General features: G+C 44.0%; 1 protein-coding gene across 3 annotated transcripts in view; it reads right to left on the reverse strand.

Annotated features, from left to right (window-relative positions):
* Nucleotides 1-21,620, reverse strand: part of LOC132472607 (protein diaphanous homolog 3-like) — a 234,189-nt gene that overhangs the window by 99,657 nt on the left and 112,912 nt on the right. For 2 of the 3 annotated variants that reach the window (XM_060072310.1, XM_060072309.1), the window contains 7 exons: nt 20,375-20,407; nt 18,972-19,013; nt 17,385-17,480; nt 16,206-16,300; nt 15,245-15,346; nt 10,474-10,713; nt 6,900-7,029 (listed from right to left, as the gene is read on the reverse strand). In XM_060072310.1, the coding sequence (XP_059928293.1) occupies nt 6,900-7,029; nt 10,474-10,713; nt 15,245-15,346; nt 16,206-16,300; nt 17,385-17,480; nt 18,972-19,013; nt 20,375-20,407 (738 nt within the window). The remainder of the gene's footprint in view (nt 1-6,899; nt 7,030-10,473; nt 10,714-15,244; nt 15,347-16,205; nt 16,301-17,384; nt 17,481-18,971; nt 19,014-20,374; nt 20,408-21,620) is intronic. The other variant, XM_060072311.1, reaches the window with a different exon arrangement.

Here is a 21,620-nt window from a genome sequence, read left to right on the forward strand (position 1 = left end):
CATCACCCGGACTGCATTCTTCCACCTCCGCAACATCGCCAGACTCCGCCCATCACTGACCCAATCCAGCACTGAAATCCTAGTTCACTCATTTGTCACATCACGCATAGACTACTGCAACGCCCTCCTCACCGGACTCCCCACCAAACTCATCAACAGACTGCAGATCATTCAGAACTCAGCCGCCCGGATCATCACCCGCACCAAATCATCTGACCACATCACCCCTGTCCTCATTCAACTTCACTGGCTCCCAGTACACTACCGCATCCAATACAAAACCCTACTCCTCACCTACAAAGCTCTCCACAACCTAGCCCCCAGTTATCTCTGCGACCTCCTCCAAGAATACACTCCCTCCCGCTCCCTCCGCTCAACCTCTGCTGGACTACTATGTATCCCCACATCACGACTCACTTCAATGGGTGCCCGGTCATTCAGCTGTTCAGCACCCAGGCTCTGGAACTCCCTCCCCCCACACATAAAACAGTCAGACACCATTACAACCTTCAAGTCACAACTCAAAACTCACCTGTTCAAACTCGCACACAACGTCTAACTGATCACTGTTTTGATTGTTTTTTAGTTTTGTCCTGTTTTTGTTTTATTTATTTCTTATTGCTTATGTTTATTTATTTATTTATTTATTTATCTTTTTCCACAATGTCTTGTTTTTTAAAAAATTGTATGATGACTATATGCTCTGTAAGGTGACCTTGGGTGTTTTGAAAGGCGCCTCTAAATTAAATGTATTATTATTATTATTATGTGTCGCTCTCCCTTTATCTAGCTAGGTATCTCTCCATCTCCATATCCAGTCTATCCACTCTTTATCAAGAAGTCTCACGCTACCTCTCTCTTTTCGTCAAGAAGCCCATCTCCTGCTCTATCAAGTACTCTCTCTCTTTCTCTATATGAAGTAGTCAATCTCTCTTTCCCCTCCTCTCCTTATGGACCACAAGAAGTTTATCTCTACATCTACCAGTCTCGCTATATCTCTCTCTCACTGCACCTATCCATCCATGTCTATCTCCCCCCAGAAGCAAGGCCTTCTGGGACAGCAGGATACCAATATCCTGTGACTGTCGGAAGGCCCGTTGGGAGGACAGCAGATGGGCAGTGTGCTGATCGGAGTGATTATGGCCCCGTGATGATGGATGGATGGCTGGAAAGAGGGAGAAAGTGGGCGAGCCAGGGAGTTGAAATAGCCACTCTTCCCCTCCAATCCTCCAATCAGATGCCTTCGAAAGAGCTGGGGGCCGGGAGCAGCCCTGTGGAGAGGCCTCTAAGATACCCAGTCTAAGGATCTGACTTGGTACAGTGGGAGTGGGGAATGGAAAACAAACTAACTGTGAATGTCCTCAGTATCAGGGATATTCACTGGGCGAGAGTGGAGAACAGATTGTTCAGGGAGAGGGAGAGGAGAGATGTTTGCCATGTTGGAGGAACGAAACAAAGGCTGTGTCGAAAGTCGTTCACTTGTTCCCTCATTACCTCAGGCTTTATAGCGACAATACTTAGCTTGAAGAAAACTATTTAGGCACCAAGTAAGGTAGGGAAATTGGACACCTAATTACTTGCAAAAATAATAAACCTGCGTTACATGTATTGTCACAAGATTTATTGGATGAATCTGATGAAAATCAAAACTCCTAAGCATCATTGGCTATAGTGTGGCATAAGTAAATTAAGGGTATAAAGTAGTCAGCTGTACAGGGAATAAGTAAACCATAGTGTGGGCACACTGTGTGCCCACTCCTGCCTTTAGCTCTGTGTTGGAGTGAGTGATCTTTATGAGTGCTGGGGCCCAGTAAGCCCAGCGGTCTAGAAGGACTACAGATATAGCAGGCTTCACTGGAATAATGATAGGATTATTTGTAGAGGTCACTTCCCCCATTGACATCCCCTTATTACTGCCACCATCCCGCTGTGCCGTCAACATGACAGAGTGGAAAGCGTCCGCACACACACTGACTCACATGCAGCATCGGTGCTGGATCATTTGGGGGAGATGGCGTATAAAAGGGGACATGACAGGGGAAAAAACAAAGCGATTCCCGACCTCAGCCAATGTTAAGCTGTCTAATAGAAAGGTAGCCATCTGAAAAAGATGCGTCCCACAATTAGCCTGCATTCCGAGCTGCATGTTGTCGTGCTTACAACATTGGGTGCGGATGGACAGTTAAAGAATATAATTCCTCAGCATTCTGTGTAGAGCCATAGTCATTTGGTATAACCCCTGCTGCGTTTCTTTTAAAGGGTGAATGAAATATACCGAAGGGGTGAATACATTTGTATGCAGGTGTCATTTCTGCTTAAATATAATTTGCTACACAACAGTAGAAACTGATGAGGTGAGAAAACTGTTCCCCAAAGTTACCTTAATTTATGAATGGTTTCAGAATAAACTGGAATTTGAGAGGTACAGAGGAGCAGAACGCTATCTTTTGGATCAGATCGATTCTTAATGTATCTCAAATGATAGTGGGGAAGAGAGGTGAAATCTGGTACTTGCAAGTCATGCTTTCAGAAAGAATTTGGAGACCAATGGGCACCAATGTAATTCTCTGGTACCAGATACAAACATGCAAGACCAATGTATGCGCCCCTCTTTTAATTCCTATGTGGTACTTCAGCTCACTTCTGTTTCCACTTCTTGAATAATAACATTAGTGCATCATAATCTAATGAATAGATGGAAAAAAATGAAGAACAAAGAATCAACTAATCAACCAGCAGATACATACTTGTAATGAGCGACTCGATATATAACTATTTTTACACACTTTGAAATCAAGAGCTTCAACCAGACAAACCCATTCTTATCCAGGAAAAACTATCACTGTATGCCGATGACTTTGTACAGGTGTGTTCTTTGTACAGGTTTTGAAAGAAGTGTACTTTGCACCATTCGGTGTGAGGTAGACTTAGGGCTGTGCAATTAATCGAATTTCGATCGCGATATCAATTTTGGGGTCAAACGATCTCCAAACTCGTATAATCGAGTTGAAACGATTAATTTGACATTTTCCATTTTAAAGTAGGCCTAGAGAGTTTATGAAAGTTTATGAAAGAGACGCGCATGCAAAAGCATTCAACGCGGCGAGAGGGAGTACAATCTAACAGGCGTGCTGCATCAGGAAGTATGCCGTTGGCAGGAGGCGGGACATGCCAGTGAACCGCCAATCAGCAGCATCGACTGTTGACAGACATGTTGGAGTAGACCTACCGCGTGGAATCTAAAGTTTCAGTAACGTTACAGTTTGATGAACGATAACAAGCTCCTATAGCAGACTTTAACTAAGAGTTCTTTAAGGCAGAACTGCCAAGTACATCTTGTATATGTATTTCTGTTTAACAACAATATGATTTTTATTAGCCATGTGTTTGTTATGGCTTTGTGACTTTTAACTTTGCTATGGAGAAATGCTGGGGCCGTTGTTCTCTAGACATTAAATAGGTTAAGTTAATTTTGGATACTTATACGTGTTTCTGTGATATTTGATTGTCTTAATATATTGTATTCATGAAATGTTTTATAAAAATCAAATGTTAGATTCAGAATGTTGTGGCAGACAGTACACTTACACACGAAAAAGGTTTTATTTTGGATACTTATAATATACGTGTTTCTATGTCATAATTGATTGTATCAATAAATGCATGTTTTCAAACTCAAAAATAATCGTTTGAATAATCGTGATATCAATATTGACCAAAATAATCGTGATTATGATTTTTCCCATAATCGAGCAGCCCTAGGTAGACTGTGCCAGGAGCAGGGACGTCCAGCGGTGACACTGACTTTTGAGGAGTAACGTGCAGAACACATTCTGGTTGTGAAAAGGACAACCTCTATATGTCTCTCCTTGTCTCCACGGCAACATGCATTCAGCAGCGTGAAAGAAAACAAGTATGTGAAATTGCCCTACCAAACCCACTGAGCACAAGGGTGAGCGAGGGGATGAGGTAGAAAGAGAGAGAATGGGGTCTGGGGCTACAGCGAGAGAGAGCTTAAGATTGACAGCAAGATGAAGTTATTGGGAGAGACACACATGGAGAATGAAAGAGGAATGAAGGGAAAGAGGTGGACAGACAAAGGCAGGGAGAACAAATGGAAGACTTTATGTAAGGTACAAAAAGGAATTCCTTACATGCCTTGAAAAATAATGGTTGGAACAACACAGCAGAAGGGACAAAGGAAAAAGCCCAAACAGAGCGGGATCTCTATGCTGCCTTCCCTGCCCAGTGCAGGTGTTGGTACAGAGAACTAAACCATGATCCCTCCCCCTACACAACCAGAGTTGGTGTTGGTATGGGTTAGGGATGGGCACGAGTAGTAAATTCCAAACTCGAGTGATCGAATGAATTCCTCGAGGATCAAATCGAGTGCTCGTTTAATCTAATCTATTTTTAGAATGCAACACATCTGCAGCAGGAATAGCCCTAATGATGAACGGCAATATTACCAACCAAACATGTAATGCTTATTCTCAATCAAAACAGTCAGGGTTATCAGAGTATTCATTATTTATTTTTGCAAACGTTCAAAACACATTTTCCTTTAAAAAATAAATATGCGTCTCACAATTTAAATCCCGTCGAACCAAGGCCTGTAACGGTTTTTAAAAAAAAAAACGAAACAAGTAGCCTAACCATTGCAAATAATTTAAAGCTGCAAATAAAACGGCAGCAAATGGACTATAGAAATACTCAGCGTTGTGATTACACGGCCGCCCGGGATTACAGCTGCGTCTTGCGGTGGTGAAAATAGCTGACACACTTGGTTGCTGCGGGTCTGCTTTCCCGAACTCACCGTTGTGTTTCAGGAGCATATGTTGCCGGCCGCATAGTACTTGTAGTACTCTGGTAGCTCGATTTCGCTTGGCATATTTTACATTTCACCTTATGATCTCATATTTCTTTAAAGTATTTCAATTCTTCGCTGTGCTTTGCTTTAACCGCCATCTTTTAACTTTTTGAATTCTGAAATTCTGAATTCTGACACTGAAATTTGATACATTTAATTTGCTTTGTGCCCACGGCATGCGTTAGTGGCGCCGCACAGAAAAGTTAAATATTTGCTTCAGAAAACTTGTGTGTGTGTATATGCAAACTCGAGTTTGCCTGTCCACCAACGGAGTTCACTTGTAACGAGGAGTACTCGAGTAATCGATCTCTCACACGCCCATCCTTAGTATGGAGGATTACTCTCCCAAATCAGACTTTAGATGAATAACCTAAGTTTTAAACTGAAAAAGGGTTTCGCTTCATATATTTGAACCAATCATAATGTTGGAGGCGGGGATCTGAAAGCGTGCAATTGGTAAACCTCAACTCGGCCAGCACTGGCAAAATACAGAGAAAAAACCTTTGAACACTTCATCCATTCACGCAAATTCGTTTTTTTTTGGTAGAACATCTAAAACACAAGAGGGAACAAGACGTCAATGCCCCTTACAGTTTTAAGTTTCCGGCCCAGGCTCTGTGCCGTCTCCCCCCAGAAGTTCTGCGATAACAACGTAGGACTGCTGGATCCCCAATTATGGAGGACTAAACTATGTCTAATACCTCTAATCAGATCAGGTGTTGGTATGGAGCACTAAATTATGTCCCCTTCCCCTGCCCAACGAGAGCTGGTGTTGGTAAGAAGAACTAAACATTGTCCCTTCCACATGTCCCTGGTCTCTGTAATGAGCAACAGAAGTGTGGTGTGAGAGACAGAGCCAAGCGCCAGAGGCTAGGACGAGCAAGCAGCACATCATTAGGGCTTCCGCCGGCCCCCGAGCCCTGCAGTGCGTAGGTCAGGTTCCGCAGGTCCCTGTTTAGCATCCTGACAGGCCAGAGGCACAGCCTTTATGATGGGCCTCAGATGTGCTCAAATGGCTGTCGGCAATGATGAAACAAAAACTAAACAAAACAAGAAAACACAAATCCCCAAATTCATGAAAGGAAATGTGAAATAAAAAGGAGAAAAGCGAGGCGTGCAAACACATCAATGCCGGAGAAAATAAGAAATTTGTGTCATCCTACGACGACGACAGGACTGAAAAGAAAAAGAACGCAGCCTGGCGACTAAGGAAGAAAAAATAGGCTTTGCACATGCAAATATGTTCTCGCTCTGGGGGAACACAAAGACCGTGAGTCAGAGGGGCGGGACGAAACGAAGGGGTGAGCTGAAACCGACCAATGGCGGATGGAAGAGGAAGCAGAGGGGAGCCTGTTATCCTCACATCATCAGAGCTGCAACATCACCACCGAAGAGCTCCACTGAACCCTCTTTTCTAGCTCCCCGAGGGGGGAGAGGCCACAGATACCTGACCTGTGACCAGGACATCCAAGGGCCGCATAATGCGACTGCACTACCAGCGCTTGGACCGAGTAGCAGCAACAAAAATAACACATCCACAGGCGTACACACACACGCAGGCGTACACACACACACACACACACACACACACACACACACACACACACACACACACACACACACACACACACACACACACACACACACACACACACACACACACACACACACACACACACACCTGAACACTCATGGTGTCATATGCATGTCTTCAGTCTTTGTCATTCGAAACAACACTTAAAGTCTACCATCTCCATTCATTTCCAACCACAAATGGGTCAGGTTATTATGCTTCCCTGGGGCCTTTATGCAAACCCAGTTTTATCGTGAAATGAAACATGTAGTACATCCTTTATTTTGCCTACCCCTATCCTGCACTGTCCTGTAATTTCTGTTGCGACGCTCAAAATACTAATAATGATCAAAATAAATGTCTTTGTAACTTTTGTCTGTTTTTTTAACACTTCTTAAAACAGTTGGTTTGATTGGTTTGAAACGGTTCTTTTATAGGTGATGTGTAACTTATTACCTCTGCTGGCTCGGTCCACATGTTCCAGCTCTTCCACGAACTTCACCACGTCACCAAACTCCTCCTCACACACCCGCGCCAGGAAGTGGAGTAGTGTAGTTTTCTGGTCAGCTGACTTGGTGTCCTTCAGCTGCATCACACACACAAAGATTTTTGTCATGTGCGGCATACGGATGAGGCATGAATGGCCATGAAGTGATTGAGTTTCAGGCTTCCTCCACATTGAGGAACAAGAAAATGGACGCACAAACCATACAAGGTAGTAGCCTGACAATTATCTTGGATGTTTTCTGTAGTCTATTCTGTTGGTAGCTGACCCTAAAGTAGCATCACCAGGTCTAGCTCCCTTAGATTGAAAGTTGACCAACTCTTCCTACCTTAGACATAGTGCTTAATAAGGTAGCGACAAACTGTCGCTACTTTAGACCAAGTGTTGAGGTTTATTCTTGCTACCTTAAGACTTAGTTTTGACTAACTAACTAGCTTCTTCATATTGTAACTAAGTCAGTACATAAACTTATTATAATTATAGCCTTAGACTTAGTGTTGACTAATTTTAGCCACCTTAGACTTAGTGTTGACTAATTTCAGACACCTTAGACTTAATGTTGACTAATTATAGCCACGTAAGATTTGGTGTTGTTTAATTATAGCCACCTTAGACTTAGAATGGACTCTAGTGTTGACTAGACAAACTCTAGCTACCTCAGACTGTTGGCTGGATTACACAAAGCATATTTATAAGCATCTTCACATAGCAAATCTAGTATATGCCCTCTGTTTTATGTCGATGTTTTCTACAGTACTTGTCGAATCTAAATGATCTAAATTATAAACATTAAGAAAAACACATGCAGACACGCAGACACACACGCGATCCTCCCACCAAAACATCCAAACAAAAACATCATTGCCCGTGCCGCGCGCTCCCGCTACGTTTGCCAAACAAACAGATACATATCTTATGGTGTTTTCATTCAAATTATTCTCGTGTCTCTCAGAGCATAACGCCATCTCTCAGAGGCCTCTCGGCCCCCTGTGGAGCAGAGCCTAGCGCCTTGCCTAGTCGCTCTCTCCAGGTGATCCATTGGTACTCCCTGGACAACTCCCTCCTGCTGCGTTTAATCATGTTTGTATTACTTCCTCTAATCAAACACATTCTTACTCCTCTCCTATATTTTGTTATTTATTTATTGAATCGACTTGCTTTTCAAAAGCATCAAGTGCTCACGCACAAAAGGAAGTTTTTCTGAATTTAGATAAATGGCAATCATAATTGACAATGAGATTTCTTTTGTGCTGGTTTGCGTCGGCGCAATTTCTCACCATGTTGTAACGCATGGAATTAAGCTGTCAATCTTCAGGCAAAACAGGAAGCCGACATCACGCTTGGCGTCGGATGATGTCATTCAGGCAGCATTGAGGCTTTTGTATGGGAGCATTTTGGAGAGGGTTAGGGAGGCTTTTAAATGCAATCATAAAAAAGAAAGCAAAGCCTTGAAAAGGATCTAAATTTCATGAAAATGAGCACGACTTCATGAAAACGAACGTGCTAACATTAATCAAAAGGATCTTTAGGTGTCGGGGACGGTAATGAGTTTATATTGGATGACAGTAGACCATAATGACTAACAACCATTACGGTTTTGTAAGTGGATGGCGATGACAGACCCTATGGATGTGGGAGCTCTGGGGCGATTGCGCCAAGCGGTCCAACAGCACAACGCGTTGACAATGATGGATGGCTGTGCAGGTTGTTACTGTGGAAACTGCAGTTAAGAGTGTCTACAGTCATAATGTAACCCAAGCCAAGCCCTGTTCCTCTGGATTAGGATCTCTCTCCCCCCCCTTACCCCTGAAATGCATTTTTTTAATAAAGCTGCATTCAGATAATCTGCAGCGTGGCAATTAGATACTAGTGAGGTAACAGGACAAAAAGGGTGTGGTTTGATTAATCAGACGATGGGCGAGAGCATTAGACTTAATGCCTTAGCTTAGTTTCAAACGTTGTTCCAGGGTTTTGAGTCTCATATTGTTCCCAGACGTTCCCCTCTGACAAGGGAGAATGCCTCGAGGCGGATGCCTCGATGAGTGGATTGAGGGAGAGAGAGAGTTACCAGTTTCACTGGTAACTGTTAACTGACACACATGCCTCACAGGAACTGTGCGATTGGCTGAACAAATGCTATCTGATAATAGCCTCCAGCGCTAAACTAGGTAGATCAGGCCTATCAGCGTTATAATTTGGTAGAATGTTGAGCCAACTTGGACCGAATGACCCCAATCAGAATAACTTGTTTGAGGGGAGGACAAGATGATTTGTTACTGATGAAAGGCAAGCAATTCAACTAGAATCATTCATAACAGTTCTATAGTGCTTTTCAAGACACCCAAAGCACTTCACAAAGTGAGTGTATGCATGTGTGTATGTGTGTAGGGGGGATATGACACCTTATCTACCATTTTAAATAATTTGTCGTTTGATGGTCAATAGCGTTATTGCACAGCTCTATAATGTGCATCATTATGGTGCGTAAGGGCAGTGTTTTCCAGAGATTTATGGTCTCGTGTGCCCCTATAGCCCAAAACCACCAATGTTTTGCTTTGAACTAATAGTATACTACTACCCCCTGGAGCCTGCTCAGGTTCCCCCTGAGGGGGTAATATGTATCCCCCCAAAACTGGGGATCAGTGTTAGATTGTTGCCATACAGGGCAAACAGCCAGGCCTACATGCCATGAGAGTTCCTTATTTTTCTGTTTGCCTGCTATCTGGCATGGGCATCTAAAGAAGGAGACCAAAGCACTCGGTGGGGTCCTGCTCTGATGGGCTGTAGCGCTGTGGTCTATCTTGGAGGATGATGGAACTCAATCACACGCAGCTTTCCCTTTCAAAACATGAATAGTACCTACTCAATGGCCTCTCTGATCCACCCAGTGATAGGGGCCCCTGCCTAGCCACGGTGGCATGAGAACAAGGCGGAAGCCAGCAGAGAAAAGATGGAATATATGATCTCAAACACTGCGCCCCCAGGGCTACGTCCCCCAGGCGCCAGAGCAACGCCCCCAGGCGCCAGAGCAACGCCCCCAGGCGCCAGAGCAACGCCCCCAGGCGCCAGAGCAACGCCCCCAGGCGCCAGAGCAACGCCCCCAGGCGCCAGAGCAACGCCCCCAGGCGCCAGAGCAACGCCCCCAGGCGCCAGAGCAACGCCCCCAGGCCCAAGGGCTACGCCCCCAGGCCGTAGCCCTGGCGATCACGCACTGACGTTGCCTTTTGTCTTCTGCTTTAACGCATTGCACTGACTCAGGGCTCTGCCGATTCAGTGATTGATGCTTAAAAATGTGTTAAAAGTTGATTGAAATACCAGACATTTTATGAAAAAAAAACACATCACCGTTATATATAAGTTTATATCGCGATAATTATGAACATTGATTGAACTACTAGGGATCATGTCCCACCATACGGTACCCGTTACAACTGTACACAGAGCTACTGTACCCATGTGTCAACAGTACGGTGTAGAATAGATACTGTACTGGCAGGGTCATGGCTGGGCTGGGCTGGCCCTCACCTTGCAGAGGGAGCTGAGGTCGAAGCCGTACGACTGGGCGTTGCGGGAGCCGGAGTTCATGTAGTTCCCCAGCAGCAGCACCAGCTCCAGCAGACGGCTGAACGAGCGGCTCTTCCGCACCTCGTCGCACGCCGCGCTCACCGCCAGGATGTCGGGCCGCAGGTTTGATACCTGCTCCTCGAACTGCATCCGGAAGAGCAGGTGGCTGAGGCGAGGGCGCAGCCTCTTCACACTGCTCATCTGGAAGACGGGAGGGAGAGGACTGTTATGGCTTATTGAAACGTTAACCCTTCCCTGTAATAGCATACGCTCTTCCATCCTGTCTACACATATTTTAGTTGACATTAAAAAAATGAATAGAAAATATATTATTTGGTGGGCTTTTGCAATGTGTTTTTTCTCATTCCAATATAGTCCTTTGAATTTAGACATTTTTTACTTAAGATGTAGATATCTAGTGACAAAAGGAAGAAAAAGGGATAGATTTGACACACAAAGAAAAAGCAAGAAAGAAAAACAATTTGAATCTTGAGAGAAGGTCAGCATGAATGATGAGAAGGCTAAAGAGATAAGAGGAGAGTGTATGAAGAAATAAATACCTAAAAAAATAAAAAAAATGTCTTACTAACACAAACTTTCCATCCGGGTCTACCCTCGTGATGGAGTATGGAAGGTATCGCAGCGCGCTAAGCGAGTGAGGCAGGGCCCTGGTCACGCGTGATGCCACTGATTTGATTTGGACAGCAGGTCTGCTAGGGTAATTACAGAGGTGCTCTCCATATAGGTCGGCAAACCGCAGCGGAGGAGGCGGAGGAATATACAATGGGCTGCATTGGATTACCACTCTCACACAATTACAGCAAATTGGAAAATATTGCATTGGACCCATGGCCTGCCTACAAGAGTGTGTACGTGTGCCTGCGCACAAGTGCGTGGGCGTGTGGGTTTGTGGACAACAGCTGGCTGTGTGGCAGAGAGTTGGCCTGGATCAAAAGTTTAATCCGGGATACTGTAATGTCATCAAGCAGCTAGTCAGAGAGTTACTGAGAGCGTGTTCCACCACAAAATAAATGGAGAGAGAGAGAACTGGGGCAATGGCAGGACAAGCACTGTGGGAAAGAAGGTAAGAAAATGTGCAATAATGAGTGTTCGGCAGCGTGAGGAGAGGAGCGAAACCTCAGGGAATTTTAGATCACCTCTGTCTTCAATATAGCCAGAGCCACTAATAGAGCAAAAACAGATGAAGGTATTTTGCCAAACCGTGGGGGTGTGTGTGTGCGTGCGCACGTGCGCATGTTACTATGTGGCTGGCTTTGTGTGTGTGTGTGTGTGTGTGTGTGTGTGTGTGTGTGTGTGTGTGTGTGTGTGTGTGTGTGTGTGTGTGTGTGTGTGTGTGTGTGTGTGTGTGTGTGTGTGTGTATTTGCCCTGCTGGGCCAGTGGGATTGACAGAGAGGGAGATAGAGGAAGGGAGACCGACAGATACAGACAGACAGACAGACAGACAGACAGACAGACAGACAGACAGACAGACAGACAGGAAATGAAAGGAGAGAAGAGAAGAGAGGCAGAGAGAGATGGAAAGAGATAGCAAAATAGGCCAAATACCAAATGTGAGTGACAAAGAGCCAGAACGAGTCAAGGAAAGTGAGACTTTAAAGACGGAGCACAGAACATTCAACTGGTTCAAATAAATATTTTGGAAGCGCAATAGCCCTAACATAGTCACCCTGAGTTGTCAAGCCCCATTAGCATCTGACTTGAAAGAGCGGCCATCAAACGGCCGGCAGCCAGGCGTGTGTTTGACATGTACTGCTACCACAGGCCACACCAAACAGAATTATTCATACACCCGCTTCTCTTTAGCATGGCATTAAAGTTTGGAACTCATCAGCCCTCCCCCCTGTCATTCAGCAGGCAGTAGCCGCGTTTACATGGCACATCTGATCCGCATACATTTCTATGCGGAATAGATCTGTTCCTAAAATGTGATCCGAATGTACTGTATACATGGCAGTAACAAAAGTGTCCGTTATGTCTCTCGCGCACACCTGACACATCTCTATGTCGAACATTAAGCAGGCTACTCTTATGTATTATCAGCCAACCTCAAACCATCGCTAAAAAGCAAACAATAAGTCATGTGTACCCTTGAATTTATCCTAAACCTTATGACAACGGTGACAACTTACTAGAGGATGTTACATTCACGTCCTCGTCCGTTCTAAAACCAACATCAATTCCATTTTCCTCCACATTGAATATTGGCCGTCCTCCGATGAAACTGTTCATCTTTTCATAGAAAAAAGGAGCCGCACCACTCCGGTCAACTGCTTGTTTGGCCTTGTTGTAAGATGCCTTCAATACCTTCCAACGGTTTTTCATCTGCTCAATTGAGCGACTATAGCCCGCATCCGTAAACTTTTGATGCACATCTTTTAAAAGGTCGCTATGTCGAACCTTTCACTGGTACATCCTTCGGAAGATATCTTGTTCCTTAAGAATTTCCAAGAGGACATTTGTCTCCTCGAAGGTCCAATTGCGAACTACTGCAGCTGCCATCTCTCTAAGTTAGGAAGTATTTTAACGTTCAGCCTGCAAAAGCACTAGTAGTAGCCTACTAATTACAGTTATCTCGGACACGCGCGGACACTACGATACGCGAACACGTCATTAATAAACACCCATGTCCCGTCGCTTAGCAACCGGACACGCCTACCGGACTACTTACGGATTGGTAACAAAGACGTGAATCAGGCAATAAATCCACTTTCCTTGACAGCGGTCAAGTTCGGTGTGCATAAAGGTACAGCGGAGCTCAGTGGACCAATTGCGAACTACTGCAGCTGCTCTAAGTTTCGGACTACGGACTACACCACCTCCTCTATTCGGCATAGAATTCTATGCCGAACAGTTAATTGTATTCCGAATGAGGCGTACATATGATCATTTTCTATTCCGCATAGAAATCTATGCGGATCAGATGTCTCCATGTAAACGCGGCTAGTGTCTGGGATCAAGAGGACTGCTGGGATGGGAGCTAATGAGGTCTCTAGGTGGGGTGTTCTGAATGTTACCACAAACTCATCCACCACCACAACCACATCCACCATCATCACCATAATGGCCTTGTCCCAGTTGTCATGTTAAGTACAGTACCTCTAGATGGACAGCAGAAGCTATGTTAATATGTCAGCTGGCCATAAAGAACCCATGTTAAGGGTTATTCTCATGTGTTTATTAGGAACAGCTTTAGTAATGACGATTATATGTTTATGGTTATTCATCGGGGTTGAGAAGGAGCAGCTCTAACACTGAAGATTATATGTCTTGGGTTATTCTCCTACATTGTGCAGGAATAGCTCTAGGGCTGAAGAAGACATGATGAGGGTTATTCTCCTTTTTTAGTAGGAACACCGCTAGGACTGAAGAACACATGATGAAGGTTCATCTCCTGTGATGAGTAGGAACAGCTCTAGTACTGAAGAACACTGACAGCTTCATGTTGGAGCCTTCTGATTAAGTTTCTATAAACCTATTCCCCTTTTGACCTGTGGCCTTTTCTTTTCTTGTTCTTTTGCACAAAGAAGGCTAGAGTTCAGCTCTCACCGCCAGCACTCTGGAGTGGACAGGCTGGCTGGTCCTCTATGCTGCTCTCTAGCTGGTCGCCTCTGGTCCTCAACCTGGTGCCCCCACTAGCTCTCTGGTTGTGGTGGGGACGCTGCAGGTGGTGGATATGATAGCGCTGGGGGTGGTGGGGGCGGTAGGGGTGTTCTACTGCCAACGCCAGCTAGGGTGATAAGGGCCAGACCAGTCTGAGCATGGCAGCTTAGAGAGCAGAGAAGAAGAAAGGTCGGTGGTGGTGGTGGTGGTGGTTTCACAGCAGCAGAATGTCAAATTCCCTTTGAGGGAGAGGTGTTCAGGATATGGAACAAGAGCTGCGATACATCCGAGCAGCACGAAGACATTGGGCCAGGGGGGTTCTGGCTTGGTGTTTGTTTCTCTTTGATGAGACTCTTGTTTGTGTGTCTGGCCTCCTGCTCTCTGCTCCGACAGTATGTGTCCATCTGCCTGGAAAAGCAGGGATCAAACCTCCAGTCATTCGGATCGGCTGACAATATGTTCCTTCATAATATAATTAGAAATGGCTGTTTTAAAAGTTGCCAACAATTTGCCACAGATTGAACTGTCCAGGGATAACTAGGCACCAGTTTCTGAAGAGCAAAATCCGAAATGCTGCAGTGCTGTGGTGGCAGTGTAAGGTTTACTCCCTGACAAGTAGTACCAGGTTTGATCCCCAGGGATTGAGAGAAACAAAAAGAAAAATATGGAAAGAGATGACAGAGACATGGAGGGGAGAGAGGGAGAGTAGGAGAAAGAGAAAGGGTGAGGGAGAGCGGGATTGGAGGATGATAGTGAAAGATATGTAGAGAGATGGAGAGAAAGCAAGAGAGAAAGAGAAAGGGATTTGGAGGAAAAGATGAAGAGAGAAAGATAGAGACATATAGAGTGGTTGAGACAGGCAAGGGAGAGCTACAGACAAAAACACTTGGCGAAGTCTTTGCTGATTTGATTAAACACAAGTGATTTAAATACAAATTTAACCAATTTGGTAAACAGAAATGCAACGGATAAACTGTGAAATTGCAGGTGTGTGTGCGTGTGTGTGTGTGTGCGTGTGTCTGTGTGAGTGCGTGTGTCAGTGTGTCCGTGTGTGCCCGTGTCTGGGTAGAGTGCATGAATGTGGTTGTATGGATGCGTGCGTGTGCTCACCACCAAAACAAACTGCTCAGGCTCTGATAGGCTGCTATACTCCTGCTGGTACTTAGCCAGCGCTGCAAGCTGCTCTTGTTCTGGAAGGTGCTTCACCAGGTTCTATAGGAATATTAATAGATTATTATTAATGATATTAATATTATAGTATAAGGAATGCTTTACCATAGGAATATTAATATATTATTATTAATAATGTTAATCTCATATAGTTTTAGGACTGCTTCACCATAGGAATATGAGTATATTGTTAATAATATTTATATATAAACTAATATTAATATTATTAGTAATAATAAATACAAATCAGGTTGAGGAAGTATTAAGAATGAAAAAGAGGAATATTTTTCAAGAAATAGTACTTTTCATTATGTTATTGATTATTATATATAATATACGATATCATAAATATTATTATAATTTACTATATCATAAATACTAATACATATTATGACAATCAACAGTAGTATAATTAATACAGAAAGAAATATACAGTATAATATAACTAATATATATCATCATTATATGCTTTTCAGTGATTACCTAACACCATTTTAACTTGCTACTTTTACTGCTACCACTATTGCCAACACCAATATTAAAATGTTGTTCATTAGCAGACACATGCAGTGTCACGCAGAGATATCTGTAAATCCGTGTCCACAAACACACAGATAATTCTGCACATCTTCTGCACAGTGATGAGTCACTGGCCTTATTATATTATTTACTGCCTCTGGCTGGGTAGTGCAAAAAGGTAACCTGTCAGCGCAGAACCACAATAGACTAATTTGGAATCAAACAACTCGTGTTAAATGTGGGTAACGCCAATGTAAAGAATGCACAGCATATCCCTATAAGGATAAGGCAGGGGTTAGGGGCAACTTGCTCGAGGATGCCTGCAAATAGACTGAGGGCAACCGGGTCGTGACATCAGGAACAAGGTGAGGTACTGTTGTACCTGGATCATGGACTCAGTCAGCTGTTCTTCATCCACTTCCACAATCATCCTACGGATCTCCTCGTAAGGCATACGAAACGAGCCCAGAAAGATTGCTGTACAGGGAGAGAGAGAGATCAGTTAGAAATTAAAGCTCACATTTATTTGCAGCCATCATGAGATATGCATAAAGAGAAATTTGAAAAATGTGTGCACACACATACACACACAGAAAAAAAGAGATGAAGCCAGACAAAGAAAGAAAGAGAGAGAGAGAGAAAGAGTAGAGGAACCCTTTCACACTGGGAGAGAACAATTACAAGATCACATTTTGGCAGATCACTAATAAAAGTGCACCCGGATGTGTGTGTATAAGAATAAGTAAAATATAAATGTGAAAATGAATTAATATCAGATTATTTGTTGCATGCAAGTGGTGATACATTACATTTTCCCACATACACATCCATTGGGAATAAGGTAAAAACTCTGTCGAAGTCAAATATAAATGCAAATGCTGTGGGCAGAACAATGTTTCAATGCAATGTGATCGTCCTATTAGCAGGGCCGTTACAGCAGTTGGCCTGAGAGCTCCGGCCCATGGATCGGCCGGAGATAGGAGGGGGATTGGCTGTTAGTAGGCTGGGTGAGAGGGCTTTGGGGTGTGGGAGCTGTGGCAGCTTTAGAGCCATCAGCAGTAATCCATTTACTGATGGGGACGCTTCCACTCATTACATGGTAGTTACTGTATCTCTAAAGTCATGACATCAGGCTGGCTGGAACAATGACATCACACACAGACATTCCCTCTATCACGCTCTGTCGCTCATGTTTGGTGTGTGTACGTGTGTGTGTGTGTGTGTGTGTGTGTGTGTGTGTGTGTGTGTGTGTGTGTGTGTGTGTGTGTGTGTGTGTGTGTGTGTGTGTGTGTGTGTGTGTGTGTGTGTGTGTGAGAGAATCAGTAATCAGAGACCGAAAGACAATGAAGCAGAGAGGTATGTGTACAGATTATGTCATATGGGCAGTGAAATATATAAAACAGGGCAGATATAGTGAAAAGAGAGGAAGGGTTGAAAGTAGGATGAGGATATAAATGAGGACAACATAGAGGGAAATAGAGGATAGAGAGGGTGGTAAATAGACAGAAACATCCCTAGTCTAAAGGGAGAAGAGAGAGAGCAGAGAAGAGCAAACACTTACAGAGATTTTGAGCGATCTTGGGCTCAAGAACTTTGAGCTCCTTGATTCTCTTCTTCAGCGGTTTACGGTCCTCCAGGTCCTCCTCTTCTCTCCGGGCTGTGGGCAGGGAGAAGAGCAAGGTTATACTCACACAATTCGATCCACATCTCACCAATCTAAATGTATTCTGCACATTTACAGGCAGAGCAGGGGGATGTTGGTTTCAAAACCACAGGGTCCTGTCTTTTACTATGGCTCCCTTTATTTTTCTTGCATACCGTTGGATTTTTTAAAGTGTTTTCTGAGCTGGTAGGGGTTAGGGCATCCTGCTCAGGGACGCCTTCAGCTAGTCAGCGCGCATTGGAGTTCAAACTCAGAACCTTTCATCTTGGAGTCAATCACCGTACCCATGCCTTTCTGTTAACATTATGACTGGTTAATTACATTATAATTGTTTTAATTATATTATTACTTCAACTGTGTGTGTGTGTGTGCGTGTTTGTAACTACTATTATTATCATAACATGGCCGCTAGTGATAAACTAGACTGATGGAAGATATTCTGTATGGTTGGATATTGACAGGGAGACTCCAGCAGTGCTAGATGTGAGTGGTAGACAGGTCATTACGACATCATTAACACATGATTTATCATTATCACACAAACACCCTTACAAACGGTGAAGGATATCCGGGCTGCAATGAACATGTGTGAAAATGTATGTGTTAGGTTGGTTAATGGTTGCCGAATTAGAGCGAGAGCGAGAGCGTTCGTGCTGGTGTGTTTGTGTGTTTGTGTGCCTGTGTGTGTCACCTGTGTGTGTGGGTGTTTATATGTAGTGTGTATGTTTTGAGTGCAAGTGTATGCAGTGTGTGCTTGTCTTTGTGTGTTTGTATTAGGTTTGCAATAACCACCCCGTCCATCAGAGCGCATTTAGTTTAAGAATTAATAATTAATAATGAACACTCAAACGTTCAAACAAGTCCAAAAGACACCAAAAACCTCTACCTACTAATAACAATGTGTTGGTTATTTAGTAACTGGTAGCGGTGTTTTTCCGTGTATGGCGATCTCTCCCCCACATTAGCGCACGTTTAATTTATCATCGGGTTAATAGCACTAGTCCTGCCTAGAAATGTATTCAAAACTTTGCTGAATGTTGAAACCCCCTATTTGCTTTGTGATAATTGATAATCTCATATTTTCGAAACAGTGTTCAGAAACTTTTAGGCTGCATTGAAGCTCTGCCATAATAACCAAGTCGAACTCCACTGAGGACTGGATCCGAAAGCCACCGACGTGACATTGTTGTTTTGCTTTTTTGCGTTATTAAAATAACACATTTGTATTACCAATTGAGCCAATTTAGAAAAAGATAAGTTGATAAGACCTTGATTCTGCAGCGGTGGTCTCCGCCTGCTACATTTACAGGAAATGAAAGTTTGCACTATCCATGGACTTTTTTCTCTTTTTTTTTATTCTTCACAGAATATTCTGATATTCGTTTGGAAACCAAACGAATATCCGAAGGTTGAAATGATGTATTCGGGCCAGCCCTAATTTGTATGTGTTTGCGTTTCTGTGCGCGTGTGTGGGAGGTTGCGTACCTGTGTGCATGTGCGTTTGTGTGTTTGCACTTGCTTGTGTCACTGCAGGATGTCACGATATAAGATGAGCATGGAGAAAAAGGGATAGTTGTGAAATCACATCACTGAAACAGACAGTAATATATAATGGCGGCAAACAATTGGCAGAAACTGAAAGACATATATAATTGAGGTACAGGATTGTTTCAAACAGAAAGTAATCTATAAGCGACGCAGGATTGACTCAAACAGACAGTATTACACAGGGATGCACAGGATTGGCTGAAACATACGCTAATAAACAGGGATGCTCTGGATTAGCTCTAATAGACAGTGATATATAACAGAAGCTCAGGATTGGCTGATACAGATATTAATATACAACAGTCGTAGTATACGTAGTTGGTACACAAGGACAGAGGGAGTGCAGGGGGCAAATGACAGCAAAAGAAAGAGGGATCAAGGAGATTGAGAAGTAAAACGAAGCCATTTAGGGGAAAGCACAGACACGCATACACACACACACACACACGACTCTGGTGTGTGCAGGATTCTCCAGAGCCTGGTCAAAGAGCCGGTTCACGGTCGGTTTTAATAATTTAAAACAGCAGATTAAGAGAACAAAATGTGTTTCCCAGGAGCACCCGGGTAATCGCCTGGTGCTCTAATTATGTTGTGTGGTGAGGCAAGAGGGGGGAAGAGAAGAGAGAGAAGAGCTGGAGAAGACAGAAAGGGGGAGCGGAGATGAGAGAAGATACAAGTAGAGGAGAGAGAATAGGGGGGGAGGAGGAGAGGAGAGAGGTGAGAAGATAGGATAGAGAGGAGAGGAAGAAAGGAGGGGAGGGGTGATAGAAGCAAGAGGAATGGGAGAAGAGGAAGAGGGAAGAAGAGAGGATGAAATAGGCAGAGGGAGAGGAGTTTGGAAGACGGGAAGATAGAGCAGTTGAGAGCAAAGGAGAGGAGCAGAGAAGAGTAGCGGATGCAAGAGGGAAAAGGAGGTGTCCAGAGAAAATCGCAGAAGAGAGGAAAGAGAAAGATGTGAGGAAAATAAGAGCAGTAGGGATAGAAAAAGGGAGTGAAGGAAGAGTCGAGGACATAAGAGGAAAACACGAGGAGAAGATAGATGAGAGGAAATGGAGGAGAGGGAAAAAGAGCAAAGGAGGGGGAGGAGAGTTGATGTGGGGTGAAGGCAGTGGACTTGGTCTAACTCCAAACATCCACACTAGTCTAATTAAAAAGAGAAAAGGTGTTTTTCTGGGACACTGGCATAGAGGATTGCAGGCACACACACAGACTTAAAACTCTCACACAAAATTAAAATACACAAACAACACACACACTGTTGCTCTCTCTCCCTCACACAAGTGTGCACAAAGGGAATTTTTACCACACATATTAACACACACACAGACACATAAACTTACTGCGTGGCTGGGCTGGTACAGCCTCATCAGAGTCTTGAGACGAAGCGAGAGGAAGGACACAACATGAGCATGAAGATGAACGCAGAAAGAATTAAGGAACCACATGAGGGGGAAAAACTCAGAAAAGGAAAGTATTGTATGTGGGAAGACAGTAGCATGTAGATGGCTGTACAGCATGCAACCAAGCATGTGAATCTATGCTTTCATAGATGTTGTAAATCCAGGGTTACGTAGAGTCTCATATAAACTGCTCTATTATACACAAACTCTTCGAAAAACACACAGCAGTGGACCTGCAAGGACAGTATAAAACATGCCAGTGGGGAAACTTTATCTTGGACCAGGACACAACCCTTGTGGTTGTGTCCTGGTCCAACACTTTAGGTGATATCAGCAGGCTAAATGAGCTAATTAGATACCCCCTACATCTTATTAAAACATCCAAACACACGCACACACACACACACACACACACACAAGACCCTCTCTGTGCCCCAAAACATTTCCTGTCTGCTCATTATACATCAGCCAATTAAAACGCCCTGCAGGAGGTCAGAGGTCGCTAGTTAATCAATCAGAGAGAGAGGGCCTGGTGGTCCTTATCTCCCGCCTCATCATCCAGCTAGTTTGGGAGATAAGAGAGAATTCTCCTACTCCTTCTCCCCAACACTCCCCAAGTACCGAACCCAGCTCTCCTCTTTTACCACAAACAGGCTCCAGAATTAACTTTTCTGTGTTATCTTTTTACAAAGGTGGGAAAATCGACCAGCCAAGCAATTGTTTAAGTGCGTTAACCTGAATTTTTGTACCTGCCAAATGGCCCAATCTATCCACCATTGGCAGGTTGCATGTGTTTATTTTGGACCCTGAGCACAGAGTTCCTCTCAGAAAACCCCCACCTTATCACAACTGGTATCAAGAGATAGAGAACGCCAGATGGTTCTGGAACTAACACCAACACACAACACCGCGCAGAGCCCAAAGGCTGCCGCCACACAACAAACCAAATTATGTGGAAACAAAAACAAGTAATTGGAGTGCTCTTTGGGCCTCAAAAAAGAGTACACAGTGGCTGACTACTTGACCAGCGTGACAGACCAAGTGCAGAGGAAGTCCAACACGAGGTAGATTCGAGAAAGGACGCAATAGACAGTCCTGGCTGGTAAGGGAATTCCCTTTGGCAAGGTAAATGTACAATATAGCCCTTTGATTCTTGGTGTGAGCTAGAGTGTAGGAGGACTCATTT

The sequence above is a fragment of the Gadus macrocephalus genome, chromosome 14 (genome assembly GCF_031168955.1).
Source record: "Gadus macrocephalus chromosome 14, ASM3116895v1".
Lineage (NCBI taxonomy): Eukaryota > Metazoa > Chordata > Actinopteri > Gadiformes > Gadidae > Gadus > Gadus macrocephalus.